Source organism: Monopterus albus, unplaced genomic scaffold, assembly GCF_001952655.1.
Source record: "Monopterus albus unplaced genomic scaffold, M_albus_1.0 scaffold207.1, whole genome shotgun sequence".
Classification (NCBI taxonomy): Eukaryota; Metazoa; Chordata; class Actinopteri; order Synbranchiformes; family Synbranchidae; genus Monopterus; species Monopterus albus.
The window spans coordinates 384594-405275 of NW_018128087.1; the positions used below are offsets into that span (position 1 = coordinate 384594).

Below are 20682 nucleotides of genomic sequence, written 5' to 3' on the forward strand. Positions count from 1 at the left end.
TGCTGCGGACATGCTTTGGTCATGAAATAGGCTGAATACATTAATTTCAACAAGTTCACAAATGCACTGCCACAACAAGGGACACATGGAATGACAGACATGACGGCAAGTCACTGGTACATCAACTGATGAAGTTTTCCCTCAGGTAAGTTAAATTTAAAAGTTGGAGATTTATATGAAAAAAAAAAACATGTTGTTCCTAAAATCTCCAGCTGTAACCAGCGTTTACCGAATCTTCAAAACAGTGTACATCTGTCTGACTTCAGCTGATAAACTAAAGCTTCTGCGGCACACAGTGTTAAACATGTCAAATCTGCATTACACACATCAAATACAGTTCGGTATGTTAAACTGCAAAATTTTACAAAAATATTTTGAACTTGATGATTGCTTAAGTTTAACTTTCTTGCTATAAAAATTTCAATTTAGATGTCAGTGATCCGATTCATAGTTTTACACAGACGCCAGATTACATGGGGCATTTACAGGAATTGTTTTTGAACAAAACAGTTACCTGCATTTATCTTTGTAGGGCAGCAGTGAGTTCCTGCAATGTCACAATAACCTTACACCTCCTGACAACACGCCAAACATTTCATAATGTATAGAAGCAGCAGCCCACGTCCAACTGCTACTGATGGCAAACGATGAATGAGATGTGAATATGAATAAAAGAGATGGATGGTGTTCTGTTCGCACTGTCGCCGCTGTCTGGCAATCCACAGGAGTAGCAAAGGCACAAAAACAGATACAGACAATCCCAACCGAGCCCACCCCATCCCACTGCATGACTCTGGTGTGTTATTTCCCTCCGCACCACAGCCACAAGTCATGCACTGGATCTGTCCTTTATAGTGCACATTAAATATGACAAGGACACGCCTAGTTCTGCCTGCTGGAACGGGAAAGGAAGGGATGAGGGCGGTGGGGTGTAAAGGGATGAGAGGGAACTCAGCCTTGGAGCTCCTCAAAGCAGGTCTCACACACCCGTACTGGCTTTTTAGAGGATGGTGTGAAGGCGTTCTTGGATGAGCACTCAGCACAGAAAATGTTCCCACAGTGTCTGCAGTGGTGCTGGATATTCACAGAGGAGGAAAGAGGTACACAGTGGACAATAAATAATACAGTTATAAGTGTCATGTCCTAATGCCTTTGAATATTTCAGAAAACCTCATACTCACCTTCCTGACAGTGACACTAAAGCCTTTGCCGCAGGCCATGCAGTTCTGCACTTCGTTATCCTCTGCCCACTTCCTGGTCAGCGATTGGGACTGCTTGATCTAGACATACCGACAGCAGGTGTTACAATCTGTGCATCTGTCTTTTTAGCTTTGTAGTGCAATAAAGCATCCTAACACCAACAAGTGCTGTACATCCACTGCATCACTGCCAGACATACTGTATCTATAATGGTCCTATTCATTATGTTCCTATGTACAAGTGCAGGTAGTCTGGTGCTGTGAGACTGACCTGGAGCGACTGGTTCTCTCTGCCCAGCTCCTGCATCGCGGCAGTTGTGTCGTCCAGCTTCCTCCTCAGCTCCACCACCTTGGCCTGCAGTTTCTCTATCTCACCTTCACCCTTTACACATCTGAAACACAGCCACACATGATTTGTCATGTGTTCATGTTCGTTAGTGGCTCAGGAGAATTTCCTACCACCACTTGGCTGGCTGCATAATTGGTTTGTTAATTAATACTTTCCAATGCACAGTGTTTAGGGGAATAATGATGATGTCCTCTGGGTGACTGCTACTCGCCACAGCACCCTGTTGCTAACAGGTATATCTGCCTCATTTCAATTCAATGTGGATTAATCACATTCCACCCATCCACTTGAACAAAAAGAACAAGCACGTCTGTCAGACAACACATTTAAATACCCTTGATAAAACAGTACGAAGTTAATGCATGTTTTCATGGGTGGCTCATTCCTGGTGCTAAGAGTAGAGATACAAGATTACAAAAGGGAGTTAATAAAAGACTAATAAACACATGAACTTTGACAGGTAAGAACAGAGTGAAGTTTCCCTGAAACAGAGGTGTGTGAGCAGCTGGCCACTCCTCACACCTGGAAATTAGGTGCTTTCACCCTTCACAGTGTGTACACAAACAATGGACTTTATGCAGTACAACGCCATTGTCTGTTGTTCAAACCACTGTTTTTCTCCTGAATTTCACCTGTAGGCAATGTAAAATACACACTGCAGTAAAGCATTTAATATAAACCTTTAATGTTTTAATGTCCTGCCTCTGGAGGATCAGAGCAGCATATTGTTGGGTTTAGACTCGAATCTGCTGAATCATATTCTGTGTCTGTTTATGCAAACATTCACATTCTGCTCTTTACATCTGGATGGATGTTGCTTACTGACCCTAGATTATCCTTTTCCTTCATGTGTGGTGGTGCATGTACCAGCTTTTAGAGCTCATATATCATCAATTTAATATTTAATTATGATTTGTTATGCACAGGGAAATTAAGTTCTTTAAAAATTGAGACTGCAAATGGGTGAATCTAAAAATGTCAGAGAAATGTGGGCAAAACCACCCAGAATCAATGTTAAGCAGCTCTGGGTGGCAATGTTATAAAGTAGTCATTTAATAGCAATGGTTTAATACAATGTATTAACCAAAATTTATTTCATACACCCTAAATGAGGAAAGTGCTTGTTTTAATGCAATGTATTAGATACATTTGGAAAACCTTGTTATTGAAAAGCTGCAAATCCTGTCGACTGTGGCTCTGGATGCAGCTCAGCTCAATGTTCTGAAAATGACCCTACTTACAAGCACATATGCAGCAGAAAGCTGACTCTGGATAACTTAACCAACCTATCTTTTGGCTTAACCTTTAAGATGCTGACCCAAGTCACCAACTCTGACAAAAGGAATTAAACAGTTCCCTCTTTAACAACTTGCTACTCACCATATACTTCTCTAAGCTTTGAGGCCACTGAAGCACATTCAAAAACCTCTTAAGGCTTCCAGGAAATAATAAACGCACCTTTCTAAAAGAGCCCGTCTCTCGTCTTGGTTGTTCTGGACGGTGGCCTCGAGCACAGCGATCTCTCCTCTCAGCTCATCTGTTTGCTTCTCCAGTTCGCTGACTCTCCGCTGGCTGCCCTGCCACTCTCTCTTTAGCGTGGCCACGTTTTCATTCAGAGCCGTCACCTGCACGCCAAGCTTAGCTTCCGCCTCCTCTCCGCGCTTCACCTGCTCCTCTCTGGCTTGCTTCTCTGCTGCCTTTTGAAAAAAGAAAAATAAAACATCACACAAAGGGATCCTGAGGCAAGTGAATGGCACTTAATCTACAAACCTGAAATTATATCTGGTCTGATGATCTTACCAACTGATCCTTGACATCCTTGGTCTGGGCGAGTAGCTGCTCCTCTCTCTTGCTCCTGCTGTCCTTGGTGGCCTGGTGCTCCTTCTGCTCCTTCTCGAGGGTTCTGCGCGCCGTCTCCACCTGACCCTGCAGCTCCAGTTTCTGTTGGATCAACAGCTGTTTGGCTTCCTGCAACTCACCCAGCTCCTGAGAAGCAACAGATATGGAACCACAAGCATAATGGCTGGTAGAGAGAAAGAAGCAGCATATCACATCTGAAAACAAGACTGGAAACAGGTTCTTCATGGCTTGAAATCAAGTGAAAAATCCAGGCCCATGTCAAATTATTCACTCTAGCATGCTCGGTTATTCCGTTAAAGATGATGACCTACAGTATCCCTGAGTTAAGCTGAGTACATCGGACATGCATGGGAAGCAGGTCATATCAGTGTGGGACAAAAAAAAAAATCTCAGTCACTGCGAACATTAGCCTAGACTTTCTGAATTTAAGTTTCTTTCTTCTGTTTCAAAATAAAGTTTTAGCTAACCTTCTCACTCTTCTCCATTAGTGCTTTTAAGTCAGAAGTTAAGTTGGTGTTCTTCTTTTCCAGGACACTCGTGGCTTTGTTCAGCTCCTCCACTTTGCTCTTCTCCTTCTCCAGTTCCTGCTTGATTTGGCCCTAGGCAAGTAGGTGCAACAGAGAATATATAATCTTATCCACATCAAGTCACGTAGGTGTGCGTGTATTCATTTGTCTGACCTGTTGCTTTTGTAGCTCCTGCTGCTGATGGAGCTTCTGGTCACGTTTGGTGAGCTCCTGCTCCAGTGAGCTCCTGCCTGTCTTCAGTTCCTGAATCTGAGCCTCTAGACCTGTCTGATGGGTTCGGTTAGCAGCCAGCTCCTCCTGGGCCAAGTTCAGCTTCCCCTCGGATGCCTGCAGCCGGGGAAAGGTCAAATGTCACTCACTATGGAGGGTCAGGAAAGAAATCACTCAAACAAGAAGTGATCTTGTGGGAGCCGCTCACAACAATCATCAGTCCCCTTCCCTGTCCTTCCTTTCTGAGGATGAGCTCAAATTGATGTTTGTGAATTCAACATTTAACCTCCTTAAATCAAGTCATTATCAGCCTCTGCCACCTCCAACCATTCCTGCATTTAATGTACCTTGAGGTCTTGACGCAGGGCAGAAACCTCAGACTCTTTGCCGTAGAAGTCAGACTGAAGTTTAGCGAAGTGTTCCTGACTTTGCTCCAAAGCCTTCTGCAGCTCAGCTGTCCGGCTCTTTTCAGAGGTCAGCTCCTGGTCTAGCCCTGACACCTGTACCCTCAGCTTTTTCTCCTCTTCTGCCTGAAGAACAGAGTCATATACAGATATACATAAGCATATACATATGTACATACCTTTGAGGTTTTAAGATGATTATTATTGCTCAGGTTGCTTTATTAAAAACCTTGAGGAAACACAGCTCATATCAATCCTTTAAAAGTATAAGTACACTAGATATATGGTTAGTAAACAAAATGCATGTTTGTATTTGGAAATACTTCTTACTTTCTTGACACTGGCTTCTTGTAAACCTGCCATTTGGCCCTTCAGTTTCTTCATGTCCTCTTCAAAGGACCCCTGGGCTGTCCTCAGTTGTGTCTGCAGCTTCTCCATCTCATTCTCCTTTTCCTTCAGTGTCTCCAGAGTCTTTGAGTGCTGCTGCTCTAATGATGTCAGCTGCACTGTCAGCTTCTTCTCTGCCTGACATTTTGTAGACACACTAGATTTAAGCTGTTACATTCAAAACAGTTATGCTTAATCTTCCAATTGTTCCCAAAAGCTTACCTGTCTCATCTGCTCCAGCTGCTCTTTAGACTCTTTCATTGCCTTGGTGATGGCCTCATTATTCTTAAGAAGCTCTTTTCTGGCTTTTTCATTGGACTTTTCCTTGAAGTGAAGACAAATGAATATTGTGACTGATGAATTGATGTAAATCAGTGGATATTTCTTTCTCCATGTTGCAAGCTACATTTCCCAAAGTTGAATAATGGAACAACAGTGGTGAATTTGTCTGAGCTGTGTTTATTCCTGTCTGCAGTTTAGTGAACCTACCTTCTCCTCCATGGCTGACTTGTGGCTCTTCTTCTCTGTATCCAGTAGACTCTGACTCTCTTTCAGTGCCCTATTTGCATTTCCTAAGTTCTCCTGCATAGAGGCGAGCTCTTTCCTTTGAGCTTCTTTCTCCTGTTGGGCCTTCTGTAGGTCTGCGGACAGACTCTGAGCTTTCCTGTCCAGCTCTGCCTGCTGGGTCTTTCCCTCCTGGGTCACCTTGTCCAGGTTCACCTTCAGAGCAGCTTTATCCTGCTCACAGTGCTCCAGCTGCTGTTGGATGTCACTCAAAGCAGCTGCCTTTTTCTTTAATTCTTCTTGTAGTGTTGTAGCCCTTAACAGCAGAACATGTATGCCACATTAAAAGCGAGTGATTGACATAGAGCAGAACAAACCAAGAAATTCACTTGAAATACAACACACTGTCTATACCTATCAAAATTATTGCACTACAGTGCATGATCTTACCCTGCTTTCTCTGTTTCCAGCGAGCACTGCAGCTCCTTAGCCTTTCGCTTAATTTCTGACCCCTCCTTCTGAAGCTTTTGCACTTCCTGTTGCACCTGATCTCGTGCAGCCTGCAGCTCCCCGACTTGTGACTCTAATTTCTGTCACATGCAAACACCAGCTTCATTTATTAAAAAAAAAAAAAAAAAAACAAGAGGACGTGAAAGGAAAAGTTCTGATGTCATTTACAGTCAAAGATAGTTAGACAGCAACAGTTATACACAACCATTTACACAACCTGTACAAATATTGTCCCCCACAAATCTGCCATTTAAATTCAAAATAACTTAAATAGGTTTCTATGTAGTGAAGGCATTTTAGATTTTAAACTCATGTCCATGTATTACTTTTTGTTCGTGACTAATCAATTTAATGCAAATATATAACATATGGAAAAGCCAAAGTGACTGAGGATTAAAATAGTGCCCATATGGTCTATCCACCCCACAACAGTGGTCCTCAGGGTATTTCTTAGTCAGACTGGTGGACCTCAGGTCACAAGTAATTGAAATCCCCTAGTCTAAAATGACTCTCTTACAGCCCAATGTCAGATATTCAAAAATACAACACAAACCTTTGTGAGTCCCTCAAGCTGTTCTACACATTCTTCTGAGGCCAGTAGTTTGTCTTTGCATTCCTTTAGGCTCGTTTCCAGCTGCGTGCACTGCTCCTGTCTCTCCTTGAGCCTTTGGGCCTGCTCTGCCACCTGCGTCTGCACTTTATTCAGTTCCTACACAAGACAACAGTCAAGTGTGCAGGATAAGAGTGATGGAAAGGTGAGGATAGAAAGAGAAAACTAAACATAGAGAAGTCAAGGAGTGAGTGACTTCCTATACAGATGTTTTCAAAGGAAATAAATGTAGTAGATTACACTGCACACTGCAGTGTGTTTTAGCCAGATTTTAATATTTTTGATTTGATTTGATTTATTCTTTCAAACATGTTAAGACAGTCAATATGTCAACACACATAATTTCACACATATCCACAAATGCATTATCAATTTCCTTATACCTAGTACATGCTTGAATGGAGTAGGAAGAAGTCTGACTTATCCAGTCCTACCCCATGACATCATCTTACCATCATTGGTTTGCAAGCAGTAAATAATTCTCTTCTACACCACACAAGTATTATACTAAAAAAATTATAACAGAGTGTTAACATTCTTACATAATTACATACTTGGATAATTATCTTCTACACCACACAAGTAGAATTATTACAGAGTATTAACATTCTTACCCCACACCCACAATGTTCCATCTAATTAATCATTAAACCTGTTCTTGCATATATCTTGATTGACACATACCTTTATATTTATGTTTAAACTCGTCAATTCTATTACTATTTTTTATGTCCACACTTAAATTATTCCATAGTTTTACCCCACTTATAGAAATACAGAATCTTTTTTTGGTTGTACGTATAGCATGAATTTTATAATTTAACTGACCCCTTAAATTGTATCCCCCTTCCCTTTCATTAAATAGTTTTTGAATTCCACCAGGTAATAAATTGTTCCTGGCTTTATACATAAACACAGCAGTCTTATATCCCACTAAATCAAAAAATTTTAACAATTTAGACTGTATGAAAGCTCCATTGGTGTGATCCCTATACCCCATCTTATGCACAATTCTTATCGCTCTTTTTTGTAATATATACAATGGTTGAAGTGAGCTGTTGTATGTATTTCCCCAGTTTTCAACGCCATCCTCTAAGTATGGTAAGATCAATGAAAAATACAAAATGCGTAGTGCTTTCCCATCCAAAATATATCTAACCCTTGCCAATATCGATATATTCTTTGCTATTTTGTGCTGAACATATCTGATATGAGATTTCCAGGAGAATTTGTCATCAACTATGACACCTAGAAATTTAATTTCATATACTCGTTCTATATTAGCTCCCCCAATTTTAAATTGAAGTTCATTATCTAGTCTACGATTCCCAAATACCATAAATTTAGTTTTATCCATATTCAGAGATAGTATATTACTATCACCACCAATATCAGTGTTCCAAGGAAGAAGCTAACCTGTTGCTTGTCCTGCAGGGCATGCTGAGCACTCTCCAGGCTGTTCTCCAGGTTGGCCTTCTGTGCAGCCTTGGCTGCCTCTGCTGACAGCAGCATTTCTGTCTTGGCCTTCAGCTTAAAAAAAGACCAACAAAAATATTCTCACTATGAAATGATAACATCAATAGGACAGTATATTGTATTTGGATCAGCTCTTTGAAATACATTTCACAGTCTATGAAATATTAACAATGACAACACTCCACTATTAAGCATTACTACTCAGACATTGCTTAGTTAGTGGCCTACCTGAGAATCCAGCTGTGCAACTTTCTCCTTGGTGTCTGCAAGCTGGGCGGTGACTTCAGTGACTGAGGTCTCTAGGGTGTGGGCTCGGTCCTGGGCCAAACGCAGCAGGGTCTTCTGTTCCTGGACCTGCTCATGTAGGTTGTCCTGGGCTTGCTTGTTGCTCTCTGACTGGTTCTTTAGCTTGTCTGTCAACTGTGTCACCTTAGCATCACCACATACAGAAAAGGTTATGACTGTAAAAATGACCAACAATTCCCTATCAAAGGGAGGTGTTAGTTAGTTGTGACTGTACATTTATGGTTGGCATATTTCTTTAGTGATGCCACTTTTAGACTGCAGTAACATGAAAGTGGACCTCATGAGTGTATGTGTGTGTTCATCTACCTGTTCTTGCAGTGCGTGGTTTTTCTCCTTTAGCTGGTTCAGGACAGCCGTCTCTCCCTCCCCAGCCTGAATCTTGGCACACAAGTCCTCTCTCTCAGATTCCAGCTGGCTCACAATGTCTTTACTCTTCTGGAGCAAGGCCTCCAGGTTCTGAATCTTCTGGTCCTTATCCCCAATCTGACGCAACACCTGCTCCAGGTCATTCTACAGCATACAGACAAGCCAACAGGGGACAAAAATTACATCAGGTATTATGACAGACAGTTGTATTTATTTATTTAATGTCGGGGTTTCATGCTGTCTGAGGTACAGTATATTAAGATGAACTGTACAGGCACTGTACTGACACAGACGTACTACATGAGTTGTTTATTTGTGAATGGAGAAAATATTACACTGTACCATGAGATAAATGTAAAACACTCTATAATCTTCTGAAGCTTCTACACACAGGAGTTTTAAAATGATGATCAAATTGCTGAAATACTCTACTCATACCAGTATACAATATAAGGCAGCACTGTCACACAACAGCCGCATTGCTTTAATTACTCTAAAATAACATTAATCATTAACAACTATTTAAAATCTGCCTTCTGGCTTTTATTATTATGGATCAAAAACTTTACATAATTAACTAAATAACACTGTATAAGATGAATGTGTATGTCACACATTAATCCAAGTAAAACACGCTGTACAGCACAGTCCCTTTTTTGTTTTATGGTCACTAATATTGTTATCAATGCCTCAGATGTGAGGGGTTTTCTTGTGAGCACCTGAGCCTCACGGAGTTTTCCGTTGGTGTTTTGCTGCAGCGCCTGCAGCTCCTGGTGCTGTTGCTTGGCTTTCGCCACTTGGTTCTGCAGGTCTGTGTTCTTACTGGTGTTCTCCTTCAGCTGAAAATACAAACCCCCAGAAGCACTTTTTATTTTTATAGTGTTTTTACTTAAATTGACTGTTTAATAATTGTTACTTTAACAATCAATCTGTGCATCTTACAGCCTCTGTGTTGTCATTCTAAATGTCAACTTGATTTGTTAGTTTTTAGGAAATATTTGTTGTGTTTTTTAATGTCATCTGCACAATTCACTGATTCCTTGTGTGTTAATCACTTGTCTTAACATAATAAATAAACTTAAGATACACAAACAGTTTTTACAGTGCACATTATATCTTGCAATGCACATTTAAACATCAGGCATATTCATGTTTAGATGTTCGGTCTGTTCTATCACATTAATTCAGTTTGCCTGCAGCAATTATTAAAGTTTCAGCTGATGCCTACCTGTTCTTCTGCACGAGACAGTTTGAGCTGCAGGTCAGCTACTTGCTGCTCGCGGTCTTTCAGTTTATCCCCAGACAGCTGCCTCTGTTCTTTCAGACGACCTTGCACCTCGCCCAGCTGCCTCTCCGCCTCCAGCAGTTTGGCGTGTAGCTAGGAAGAGAGCAGGGAGGAGTGATGATAAAGATAGAGAACAAAAGATGACAAAAGGCAAGAAAGTAGATACGCATGCAGGTATAATATGTGGAATCCTCTTTGATATTGTGTCTTAACCTAGCTGCATAACATTTGTGCACCAGTGATTAGTGATTTCTTTCTTTGTTAATTCTGTTAACCGAAACATTCTTCCATGTCATTCTGAACTGATTTTATCCAAACATAGATTTGCATGAGCATATTTTTTCATGGATGATTTATCTATAGTTCCACAGGTCATAGTTTGATAAACTAAACCTTAACTATCCATAATCCTGAGTTTACAATGGGCCCCTTTATACAGTTTATGAACCACCCGGTTGTCACAATTTACAAAATGGAAACCACATGTCAAATTTTAAAATTCATAGTCATACAGTTTGATGCAAAGATGTTAATGGCCCCTGAGCCTGACAGACAGACTGCTGGCCATTGTGGACACCTCACACCCCTTACAGGACACCCTGTAAAAGCATCTTCAGCAAAAGGCTGCTCCACCTGTGATGTGTGAAGGAGTGCTACTGCAGGTTCTTGCTGCCATCAGACTACACAACCTACATCACTGATCCCAGCAAATTCAAATAATCTAGTAAATACAGAGTGGATGCAGATGCTTCCCCCCATCCACAAGGTTTGAGGGGCTATTAATGGTTTGAGGAGTATGATGTGCACCAGTTGTCTGTGTGTGCTTTGAGGGTCATACTCACCTGACTGATCTCCGTCTGCTGCTCAGCAGCTTGGCTCTCTTTTTCTTCCCTCTGCTGTTCCAGCTGTTTCTTTTCAACCTTCAGTTCTGTGTGCTTCACTTCCAGCTCTGCAATCTCTCTCTTCAGTTTTGCCAGCTCCTCAGTTCTCTCTCCAAGCTCCGACTGGGTCTTCTGCAGAGAGGCCTCAGCCCCTGTGGCCAAAGCCTGGAGCTCTTGGACCTCCAGCTCCCTCTTCCTCAGGCTGTCTTTGACTTCCTTTTTGGCAGCTTTTTCAGCTCCCAGACTCTCCTCCAGTTCCCGATGCTCCTTCTCCTTATGTGCGAGCTTTTCAGACAGACTCTGTGAGAAGAGGAGAAAACAACACAAGTCAGATGAGCACTCGCCCGGAGGTTAAGAAATTAGAACATGAGAGATGTCCTTAAATTGGCTTGAAAACCAGGTTAAAAAATAAGCAAAACAAAACAACAGAGATGTACCTCTTACTGCTGTTTCTCGAGGAAGCAGGGTCTCATAAAAAGGATAAAGACTGGCAGCATTTGAAAAGTTAATCAGGAATTGTTTGGGCTTAATTAAGCCACACTGGGATGTGAACCATTTGCTTCTTTCTGTTAGTGTGATAGGTGAGCTGCAACAAGGCACAAACAGCCATGCCCAATGTAATATACAGTATACTATGGAAAGACCAGCAGCCTGTCAAGAGCCAGAGTACAGTGTGGTATGGCATTTCTAGGTGAAATCACATGCCACCTGGCAACAGGATGATAAAGAACATGTTGTTAATAGAGGGGTGTGCTGCTGACTAGGCAGTGTGACAGGGCACCTGGACCTCAGAGATGTCAATAAATCTCTGCAGGCCACCACAGCAGCTGGTCAACATTGTTCCCCTCCTTTTTGTTCAGCCCATCTCCATCTCACAGCTTTGTTGCCATCCTTCTCTTATGTCATTGTCATGGCATCCTGATGGTTCTCTCTCTCCAGTTCTGGAGTTACAGACCTGTGAAACCTGTTGATCGTCTGTTCTTAGTCCTGATCCCCTGTGTCTCATTGTCTGCTCCATACTTTTGTCTCTATCCTCATGAGGTAAGTATCTGATCAGGTCTCAGGATATCCTGTTGCGAGGGGAAGTGTGACTTGGGGACATCACACTGGAGATCCAGTTCTGTATTCCCCCTCTCTCACCCAGAAACCCACACAGCTGCGAAGGCACTGATGCATTTCGGAGGAACCCTGTGTCTCTGATCCCAGGTCCCATTGCACCAGTGTAGTTACATGTGATTGTATTTCTTTCCAAGTAACAAAGCTGACATGGCAGAGATCCCTCCCTGCTGGTTTAATTATAAAAACTGCATGCAATTTTTAATCAACATGTCTAGGGTGCCAAAAGAAGACAGGTAACAGCAGGGCATTCTGATGCTGAGCAACAAGAGAAGGTTTCCGGAAAATGAAGTGGTGTTCTCTGTACTTGAGGGGCATCTGGTTAGGCTTACTACCATTACTGAAGTAAAAGTAAATGCTATACAGTTTTATCCTGTATATTGAGCAACATATGTCATAGCAGACATGTTTATGGCTGCAGTAATCTGTTCAGAATCATTGAACTGGCATGACTGTAATAATTGGAGCTGTTTGGCTCTGGCTGTGTGTGTGTGTGTGTGTGGACGTGTTTTTCCTGCTACGTGGGGACTTCTTCCTGACTCCATACCAACTCATGAGGACCCATTTCACGGTGGGGACCTAAATTGAGGTCCCCATGGGCAAGAAATTGAATTTTAGGGTGGCAACATGGTTTAGGGTTAGGATGAGGTTAGGGTTAGGTTAAGGTTAGGGTCAGGGTTAGGGTTAGGCAAGTAGTGGTTCTGGTTAAGGTTAGGGTTAGTCTACAGGAAATGCATGTAAGTCAATGTAAAGTCCCCATGGACTACAAAACAAACTGTGTGTCTGTGTGTGTGTGTGTGTGTGTGTGGACGTGTTTTTCCTGCTACGTGGGGACTTCTTCCTGACTCCATACCAACTCATGAGGACCCATTTCACGGTGGGGACCTAAATTGAGGTCCCCATGGGCAAGAAATTGAATTTTAGGGTGGCAACATGGTTTAGGGTTAGGATGAGGTTAGGGTTAGGTTAAGGTTAGGGTCAGGGTTAGGGTTAGGCAAGTAGTGGTTCTGGTTAAGGTTAGGGTTAGTCTACAGGAAATGCATGTAAGTCAATGTAAAGTCCCCATGGACTACAAAACAAACTGTGTGTCTGTGTGTGTGTGTGTGTGTGTGTGTGTGTGTGTGTGTACGTGTGTGCATGCACTTGTTACCTGGCTTTGCTGCTGCAAATTATTCAGATTGCTTTGCAGCTGGTGGATCTGTTGTGTGTAGACTGCTGCTTCTTGTGGACCCTTCTCTAGCTCTGCTTTTAGTTGGGATATGGTCATCTGCAGTACAACAGAAACATTAAACTCTTTTGAAAGAAATTTACTTAATCACCAATGTCAAGAGCTGGCATTAATAAAAACAAACATAAAAAAAAAACAAATCGATTAGTAACACCCAGGACCCTATTCTTCAAATGGGGATTAAGTAACCCTCCCAATGTGCACTGAGGCAATAAATAATATATACAAGTATCATTGTATGTGTTTCTGCAGCTTACTGTTAGTACTGTTATTTTGTTCCATATACTTTATCATGTTTCCACTGTTGCCACACTTCCGTTATGGCTATATTATACATATACTGCATATATTCAGTGAATGTGTCTGGCCCACGTGTGATGTTGGTCCATAGGCACATGAGAGCGTTTTAAATGACAATCATAAATGTTTCTAAAATCTCTGGAAAAGTAACTTTAAATGCATAAGCAATTATCAGCTTAGTAACTTGTGCGTTTATCAATTAGATTTTAGGGTTTAAATTCCAAATTTCATATGCTCTGGCTTGATTTGTCTTTTATGAGTAAGAATCTTTTAGTGGAGTCTTTTTCTTCATAGTCTCAAAGTCTGTGTTGGTTCTTTTTTTATTTTGTTTAAAGGTTTATCATGTACGATTATGGATAATTCAATTGTGATATGATTAACCTAGATCAACAGATCATAATGAGCTCTTACTAACCTATATGTTCCCATCTAAAATTATATCAGCATTCTTTATATTTTTAAGAAACTGAGCCAATTCACATCTGAAAATGGGTTCATTGGAAAATCATGTCATAATCCACCTAACTCAATATGCCTGCTCTTTTACAGGTTTGGGCTCTCTAACAAAAGCCTTATACACATTTCAAACCAAAAAATTCAGAGTCATGTCCAGCGAGTAACATCCTAATCTGGAAAACTCTTGTTATCCAAGTCAGAAGAATGGGGCCCTGGCTTCAGTCACATAAAAACTACAAAAAGAGTTAACACTTGGTTGGGGGAGGGGGAATCAATTTCTAAAAATCTTTATCTTAGCAGAGTCAAAACAGTTAAACTAAATTTGGGACCAACTTGAAATGATGTGTTTTACCTCCAGTTTATGAATCTTGAAGAAAGAGTAAGTGTTGGAGAAGCATAGATTATGTGAGAAGCAGCAGAAGCAGGGGAGGGCAAGAGAGACAAGGACAGAGGGAAGTCACCATATGACAGCAAGAGGCCAGTCTGTAACACAGAGCTGCTGGGCTAAGAGAAAAATGATGACAGTTTTACTAAGTTACTGTGATATCTCTTTATGGCACTATTAAGAGGAGTATTTTATACAAGGTTTTTTTTATACAAGGTTGTTTTTAACATGTGCTGTTGTGTTCAGTTCAGTAGTTTGTCACTTTCATCATACACTTTCAGTACATATGGAAGCGAGATACCATTCTCCCTTCATCATAATGCTCAACACACATCATTCACACTCTGTAACAGAAACCCTTCTAAAACAATGAGGGCAAACAATACAAGAATGTAACACTAACTGTTGCCTTATTTATTTTTACATTCATTTTGACATTTAGCTGGTAGACCTAAAAACTAGCTACCAACTACATAACCTATATATTCATACTATGAAACTGAACAATCAATGAATTACAGCTACTGTTTTAGACTCCTTTTAGACTGTACTAAAGTCATTTGTTATTTAATAAATACCAGACAGTTTTTAAATATATTCACAATGCTTTAAAAATATGAAGCTGTGCTGTAAGATCATTTGTAGAGCTGTGCAGAAACAGAGGTTCAGGGCCTGGAGCTGCCTGACAGAGCCCTATAAATACTCATCTCCTTCTGGGATTTTAAAAAAAATGCAGGAAATCAATATGAATTATTCACCAAGCATTAATTAATGAGAATTAGGCACAGCATTAGGAGTTTCGTTCTCACCTCTGAGGTAGTGTAATTAGCCTGCAATTGCTCGTAGTGGTTTTTGAGGCGTTCAGACTCCTCCTCCCTCTCACGCGTCATAGAGTCCATCAAGGTCTGCACCTGCACCAGCTCCTTCTGCAGGACCTCCACGTCTTCCACTCCCGGCCGCTGCAGCTAGGAGGTAGAGCAAAGGCACAAGGTGAATCCCAATTCCCTTATTTTATCATTCCTCGCTCCTCGACCCTTGCTTGAGACTAAAGTTGTTCTGGTCTGCCATGATAAAAAACATCCCAAAACTCTTATTTCTGCTCTGAGGAGCGAGGGGGCTTCCTGGAGGATCTATAGCTGAGAATACACCAGAGCATCCTTCACAGAAGTCTGTTATGGAATGACATGCCCCTTTATCAGAAATCAGTATGTAACTTGGATGCTTTACATGAAGGATCAGAGGAAAGGACGTCTCACGTCAGTTAAACGCATCTTTTGTGTGCAGGACCAAGACATAAGGAAAAGACAAATGAGGGAAACATGGATGCATTTAAGAGAATTGGGATTCACCTACTGTGTCAAAGACATGGGGACTGGGTAGCAGAAAGGCATTTTGGTATTAAGATAAATCAAAACTATGAGAAATGGCTGAGCTGCTCAGGTGTACAAAGAAGCCTCCATACACGTATTTGTTAGCTAATAGCTAACTTCCATCTGTAGTCCCTGGGCACAAGACTAACAATAAAATTAACAAATACAACTATGTAATACAAACCACTAAGTCACAGATCTAACAGAAAATGCAAACAGTATGCTGAAATAGTTCCTACCCCCACCCTGAAAATGCACATACTGTACATTTCATTACTCCTACCAAAACACTCCCCTACTATTACTAATCCTACTACCTATTTTTAAGCGCCCTTTGGGCTCTTTTGATAAAAATGTGTCGGATGATGTTGTGTTTCACGTTCCTATAACAGTGATGAGGGGACTGTCTGGATAGGAGCTGTGTCGATTCTTCCACCACAAAGCTCATAGCCAAACTGATTTCATGGTGTCAATTCAAACTCCAAAGCACAACATTCAAGGCAGGTGTATACAAACTGCAAAGTCTGTCTCACAAGCCTAGTAAAATAAGGAACACCAACAAAAAATTGCGTGTGTGTTGCTGTACCAGTTCTGTTTGGAGTCTCTCATTCTCCTGCTTCTCTTTCTGCAGCTGTTCGGTCAGTGTGGCCAGCCTCTGGTCAGCGACCTCTCTTAGGCTCTTCTCCTCATCGTAGCGAGACTTTAAGTCTGTCACATTCAATAATTCAAATTTTAAAAATGGAATAATATTCCAATAAAAACAACCTCACTTGTTCACATCATCAATTTTACCCAAACAGATCGGAGGACATTACATAGTGTAAAATGCAAAATCTTTAGGCTGTAAAAGAAAATCTAGAAGAACAAGTACTTAAGCACAATGGGCGGATTGAGCTTAACATTAGTTTAATATAAAAGTACTTCAGTGCTGGTAAATGATGCAGACCCACAGATACAAGCCTCACAGTTTCCTGGCCCCACACTAACCTACTATCTCTGTGGCCAGCTGGGCAGCTTTCTGCTCAAACAGGTCTTTCATCTGCTTGATGTTGAACTTTTCTGTCTCTGCTTCGTTCAACTTCCTTTCAAGGACTGGGAAAAACAGTACACATAAGTGAATGACTGACATTTTTATATCTTTTTTCCCCCAAGTATTTTTTAGATATGTCAGCTACCTGAATCCTCTGAGCTCATCTGTCCATCGTTCTGTGAAAATCAAGGGAAAGTGAACAGTAAAAGTGAGAATCATAAAAGGTGTTTCATATTTAGAAGTCAACTCTTTGTTATGATAGATGTTAAATATTTTGAAGGAATTACTTGCTTCAGTTGTCCTTGGACTTTGTCTAACTCCTTCTTCAGCTCTCCAGAGAACCATCTTTCCTCCTAATAAATTGAAAACACACACACAAAAACACAGGCCGTCAAGTCTTTGTGCTAACCAATCATTGATTTTACACACATCTCTAACAGCCGCAGTTCAGAAAATCAAACACACCTTCAGGGAAGTATGCAGGTCCTGAACCTCTTGCTGCAGCATTGTAAGGTCTTTCCTAGAATGCATTAACAAACCACACAAATAAAATTCTGTTAAGTGCACAGAGGGGTCAGACTCTTCTTTGTCATAATTTATGTATCATTAAATTCAACCTCACCGAGTGGGGGCCATGTCAGCAGGGAGGTCTCCGGTGTCATGGAACAGTTCATAGTGCTTAAACAGCTCCTCAGCAGAGTTGTGAGACTTCATGCACTGAGGACAGATGAAGCCCTGAATGCAAAAACACACCATCAGAATCAACCATGAGATAACTTATTAGAGAGCTTCAAACCCACACCTCTGCAAGGTAGAAAAAGGTCCATATTACCTCAGATGTCTGGTCATGGTTAAGGTCTGTGCTAGGCTGCTCTGACTCTGCATTCTGTGAGCCTCCTTTCCCAGGAGTCTAGAAAGCAGAAAAGAGACTTGATTAGTCTGAATGTACAGACATGCAGTATAGTATATACTTGATGGATGACTTGATAACTTGAGAGGAGTGGATAATGGATGACTTGATAACTTGAGAGGAGTAATTAAACAACAATGCAAAGCAGATTTTTATCCTTTTTTTACAATTATTCCAAAAAATCTACTCTGTATACTGCTCAGAAGTAGACTGGGATATGGTTACCAGAAATTAGCTCAGTACACTAGCATGAAGTGGTTGTGCCACATAGCAAGGTTGTTTGGGCTGGTGTCAGGCTTGCATGAATGAATGAGGTCAAAATGTGTTTGTATGCGGGTCTCGGTGGTGAGATGGGAACTCTGAGCACTTTAACACACATAAAATGCTTTGAAACAGTCCACGTGTCAAAGTGCCCTTGGGCAAGACACTGAACCCCCCCATTGCCCCCGATGGTTAGAGCCGTCGGCTGAGGTGGTGCCGCAGATGGCTGCCATTGGTTCTGTACCAGAAACACATTCCTTGTGTGTAACATACTTGGCCAATGAAGGTGATTATCCTTATATTAAACATGTTGAAATCTCCTACATCAGTAAAGTAAAATATAGCAAACATTCAAAGGTGATAGAGCAGCTCTGAAATGATATAGTAATAAAGATGCATGATAATCAGTATCTTGATTCTGTGGTCTACAATTTGTGCTCATAAAATGACTCAACCACAAGACCACATTTATACAAGTCAGTAATCCCCAGGCTTTTTAATACAAAGGACATGTGTGCATTAGACAAGTGGACCCAGTTTAATCACATTGTTTCCTAGAAGCTCCTAAGCCTATGATCTGCATTGTGGGTTGGACTGTGTGAATAATTAAACAAGATAGTGTAAAGGTCTGCTACAGGCTTATGCACAGAGGTACTGGTACAGGATCAAAGCAGTAATTTTTAACATGCCTTATGTTTCTTATCGTCTTAGACGTTTACAACGAAATCACTTTCAGATCTCAGTCTGGCAACCCCTGACCTAAATGCAATGTGTGGACTTTTCTAGTTACCAGGCCGAGTGTCCACAGTGATGCAGATAGCAGTGCCCTGTGGGAAATGTAGTCCTAACTGTAGCCAACGTCTGTTATTCCCATTTGTAATTTTTGTGACACACTGATAACTGATACAAACAACCATGTCACTGTTAACATTGGTATACACCAAATAAAACAAACAAGTTTTTCCATGTTGCTATTAGTCAGCTGACACAGGATTTCCCGACAGTCAACCTGTGGCTAACGTCAGCGTTAGCATGTGTTGACTGTACGATGAATTAACCATTACCGCTGAAACTTAGTTAGCTAACGGAAACCACGAAATTAAAATCATTCAGTGACCAAGCTCTTTAGCTAGCCGGGTTTTTTTATTTACTCCACTAACACTGACAATGTAGAGACACTGGGAAATATATTCATTATTACACAGGTATTAGCTTGTTGCATTCCCTGTCAACAAACCACGTTAGCATTGACTGGCTAGCTGGGGCAACCCCACACAAGGAGCGCTTGATATGTTCACAAGGATGTGGCGGTATCTTCCAATGGAAAAGCTCCCATTGGCCAAAAATAATAACCCCACCCAATAGGGACACGTTGTATTTTAAAACGTGCTTTCCCAGCATGAAAACACAAGAATAGGCCTTGTGTCTCAAAAGAAAACGGCTCTGTTTAACCAAACAAAAGAGACACTGTTAACCTTGTTGTCCCCAGAAGCTTACCATTTGAAGTATCCGTCTGAGCATGGTCTCGAATGTATTTTTCCGGACACAAAATCCAGTAAGTTTTCCAAATTCAAAGTTTACGTCGCTGCACAAGGAACACCTGACCGAGCTCAGGCAGTAGCAGCGAATGGGCGGGTCACGTTGGAAAGAATGGTGGAAACTGGCTATATTCAAGATTATACACAACTGCTTGCTATGTTCTCCTGCACTGATTAAACACTGTGGCAGTGTGAGTGATCGATAAAGTTTTTTATTTAAAGGTTTTATAAACAGCATGGTGGTGCACAGCAGAGTATTCTAGTCACAATGCAGAAATTAAAAAAAAGGATCTTTCCCATGCTCCTAAGTATGAGCCACTGATAGCCATAAACGGATATTATTGCATAATTTGCCACTCTCTTTCTGAGGTACTGACAAAAAGTCTGGCCCACACACTGATCATGACTTCTTGACATAATTTCTGTTTGTGCAAAGTAAATACTGTACAAGCTCCAAGTTTCCTTTAACATCTATGATATCTATGAAATCTAATCTAATCTAATCTAATCTAATCTAATCTAATCTAATCTAATCTAATCTAATCAGTTTACTGCTGTTTGTGAAGGCACTTAAAAGAACCAGACTAATAGGGTACATACAGGACATTGTAACTCTACTCTAAAACCATTTCACATTTGTCAAATGCACTTAATATTAGCTTCTTCGGAAGATAGCCTATGTATTATTATAATATAAACTTATATGATACACTGTTTGTAGTGTTAAATACTGTTTATAGGCACATTTGTAAGTTTTAATCATTACACTGACCACAGTTTGGTTCCATTAGAAAGCAGACATTTATCTAACTGTGCCATTATACTGCAATTTGTTTAATTTAACTGTCAGTCTGACAGCATTAAATATATGTGCAAATAGATGCTTGAGGAAGGACTATTTAAGTCTCAATTTCAGTATGCTGGATGGTTTTCATACATCTGCCTAATCTTTATTACAGTGTTACAATGGTTTAGAGCTACAGCATGCTGTGTACCTGTAAAGTGGTAATTAATGAAGGAGCAGTGACAGTCACACTTGTTGCTTCAGCTCTTTTAAGCAAAACAGCTGAGATGACTTGAGCCATACCAAAGTGACTTTAGTTTTCTCCCCAAGTGCCAGAAAATAATTAACTGTAATAAAAATATTAATACTACCAATCAAATATTTGGCATGTAAGACTAACAAAGCTGAATGGTTTAGAGTGACATGTTAG

At 40.9% G+C, this 20682-nt stretch overlaps 1 protein-coding gene across 2 annotated transcripts; it reads right to left on the minus strand.

Moving 5' to 3' along the window:
• Positions 1 to 6: 6 nt before the first annotated feature.
• Positions 7 to 19626, minus strand: eea1 (early endosome antigen 1). 2 transcript variants are annotated; one of them, XM_020618562.1, is made up of 30 exons: positions 19428 to 19626; positions 17592 to 17669; positions 17382 to 17494; positions 17225 to 17279; positions 17047 to 17112; positions 16905 to 16935; positions 16717 to 16821; positions 16316 to 16437; positions 15169 to 15324; positions 14327 to 14341; positions 13141 to 13257; positions 10836 to 11174; positions 9937 to 10086; positions 9428 to 9547; positions 8649 to 8852; positions 8265 to 8465; positions 7977 to 8090; positions 6504 to 6659; positions 5891 to 6030; positions 5426 to 5756; positions 5159 to 5260; positions 4880 to 5074; positions 4493 to 4675; positions 4089 to 4262; positions 3876 to 4007; positions 3349 to 3534; positions 3007 to 3245; positions 1471 to 1591; positions 1182 to 1280; positions 7 to 1074 (listed from the first exon to the last, which is right to left on the minus strand). In XM_020618562.1, exons 1-30 carry the CDS (start codon positions 19449 to 19451, stop codon positions 952 to 954), a joined length of 4191 nt encoding a protein of 1396 aa, XP_020474218.1. In that variant the 5' UTR covers positions 19452 to 19626; the 3' UTR covers positions 7 to 951. The 2 variants fall into 2 exon arrangements, with proteins under 2 accessions (XP_020474218.1, XP_020474219.1); XM_020618563.1 differs by lacking the exon at positions 14327 to 14341.
• Positions 19627 to 20682: the final 1056 nt, after the last annotated feature.

What these genes read in the sequence shown, in the direction of transcription:
- eea1 (XM_020618562.1), bottom strand. Translation starts at nt 19,451, where the DNA reads ATGCTCAGACGGATACTTCAAATG. An exon ending in AGTCAGCCATGGAGGAGAAG is followed by an intron (nt 5,261 to 5,425) that starts GTAGGTTCACTA and finishes CTTCACTTCAAG; the next exon opens with GAAAAGTCCAATGAAAAAGC. An exon ending in AAGAAGCCAGTGTCAAGAAA is followed by an intron (nt 4,676 to 4,879) that starts GTAAGAAGTATT and finishes TCTGTTCTTCAG; the next exon opens with GCAGAAGAGGAGAAAAAGCT.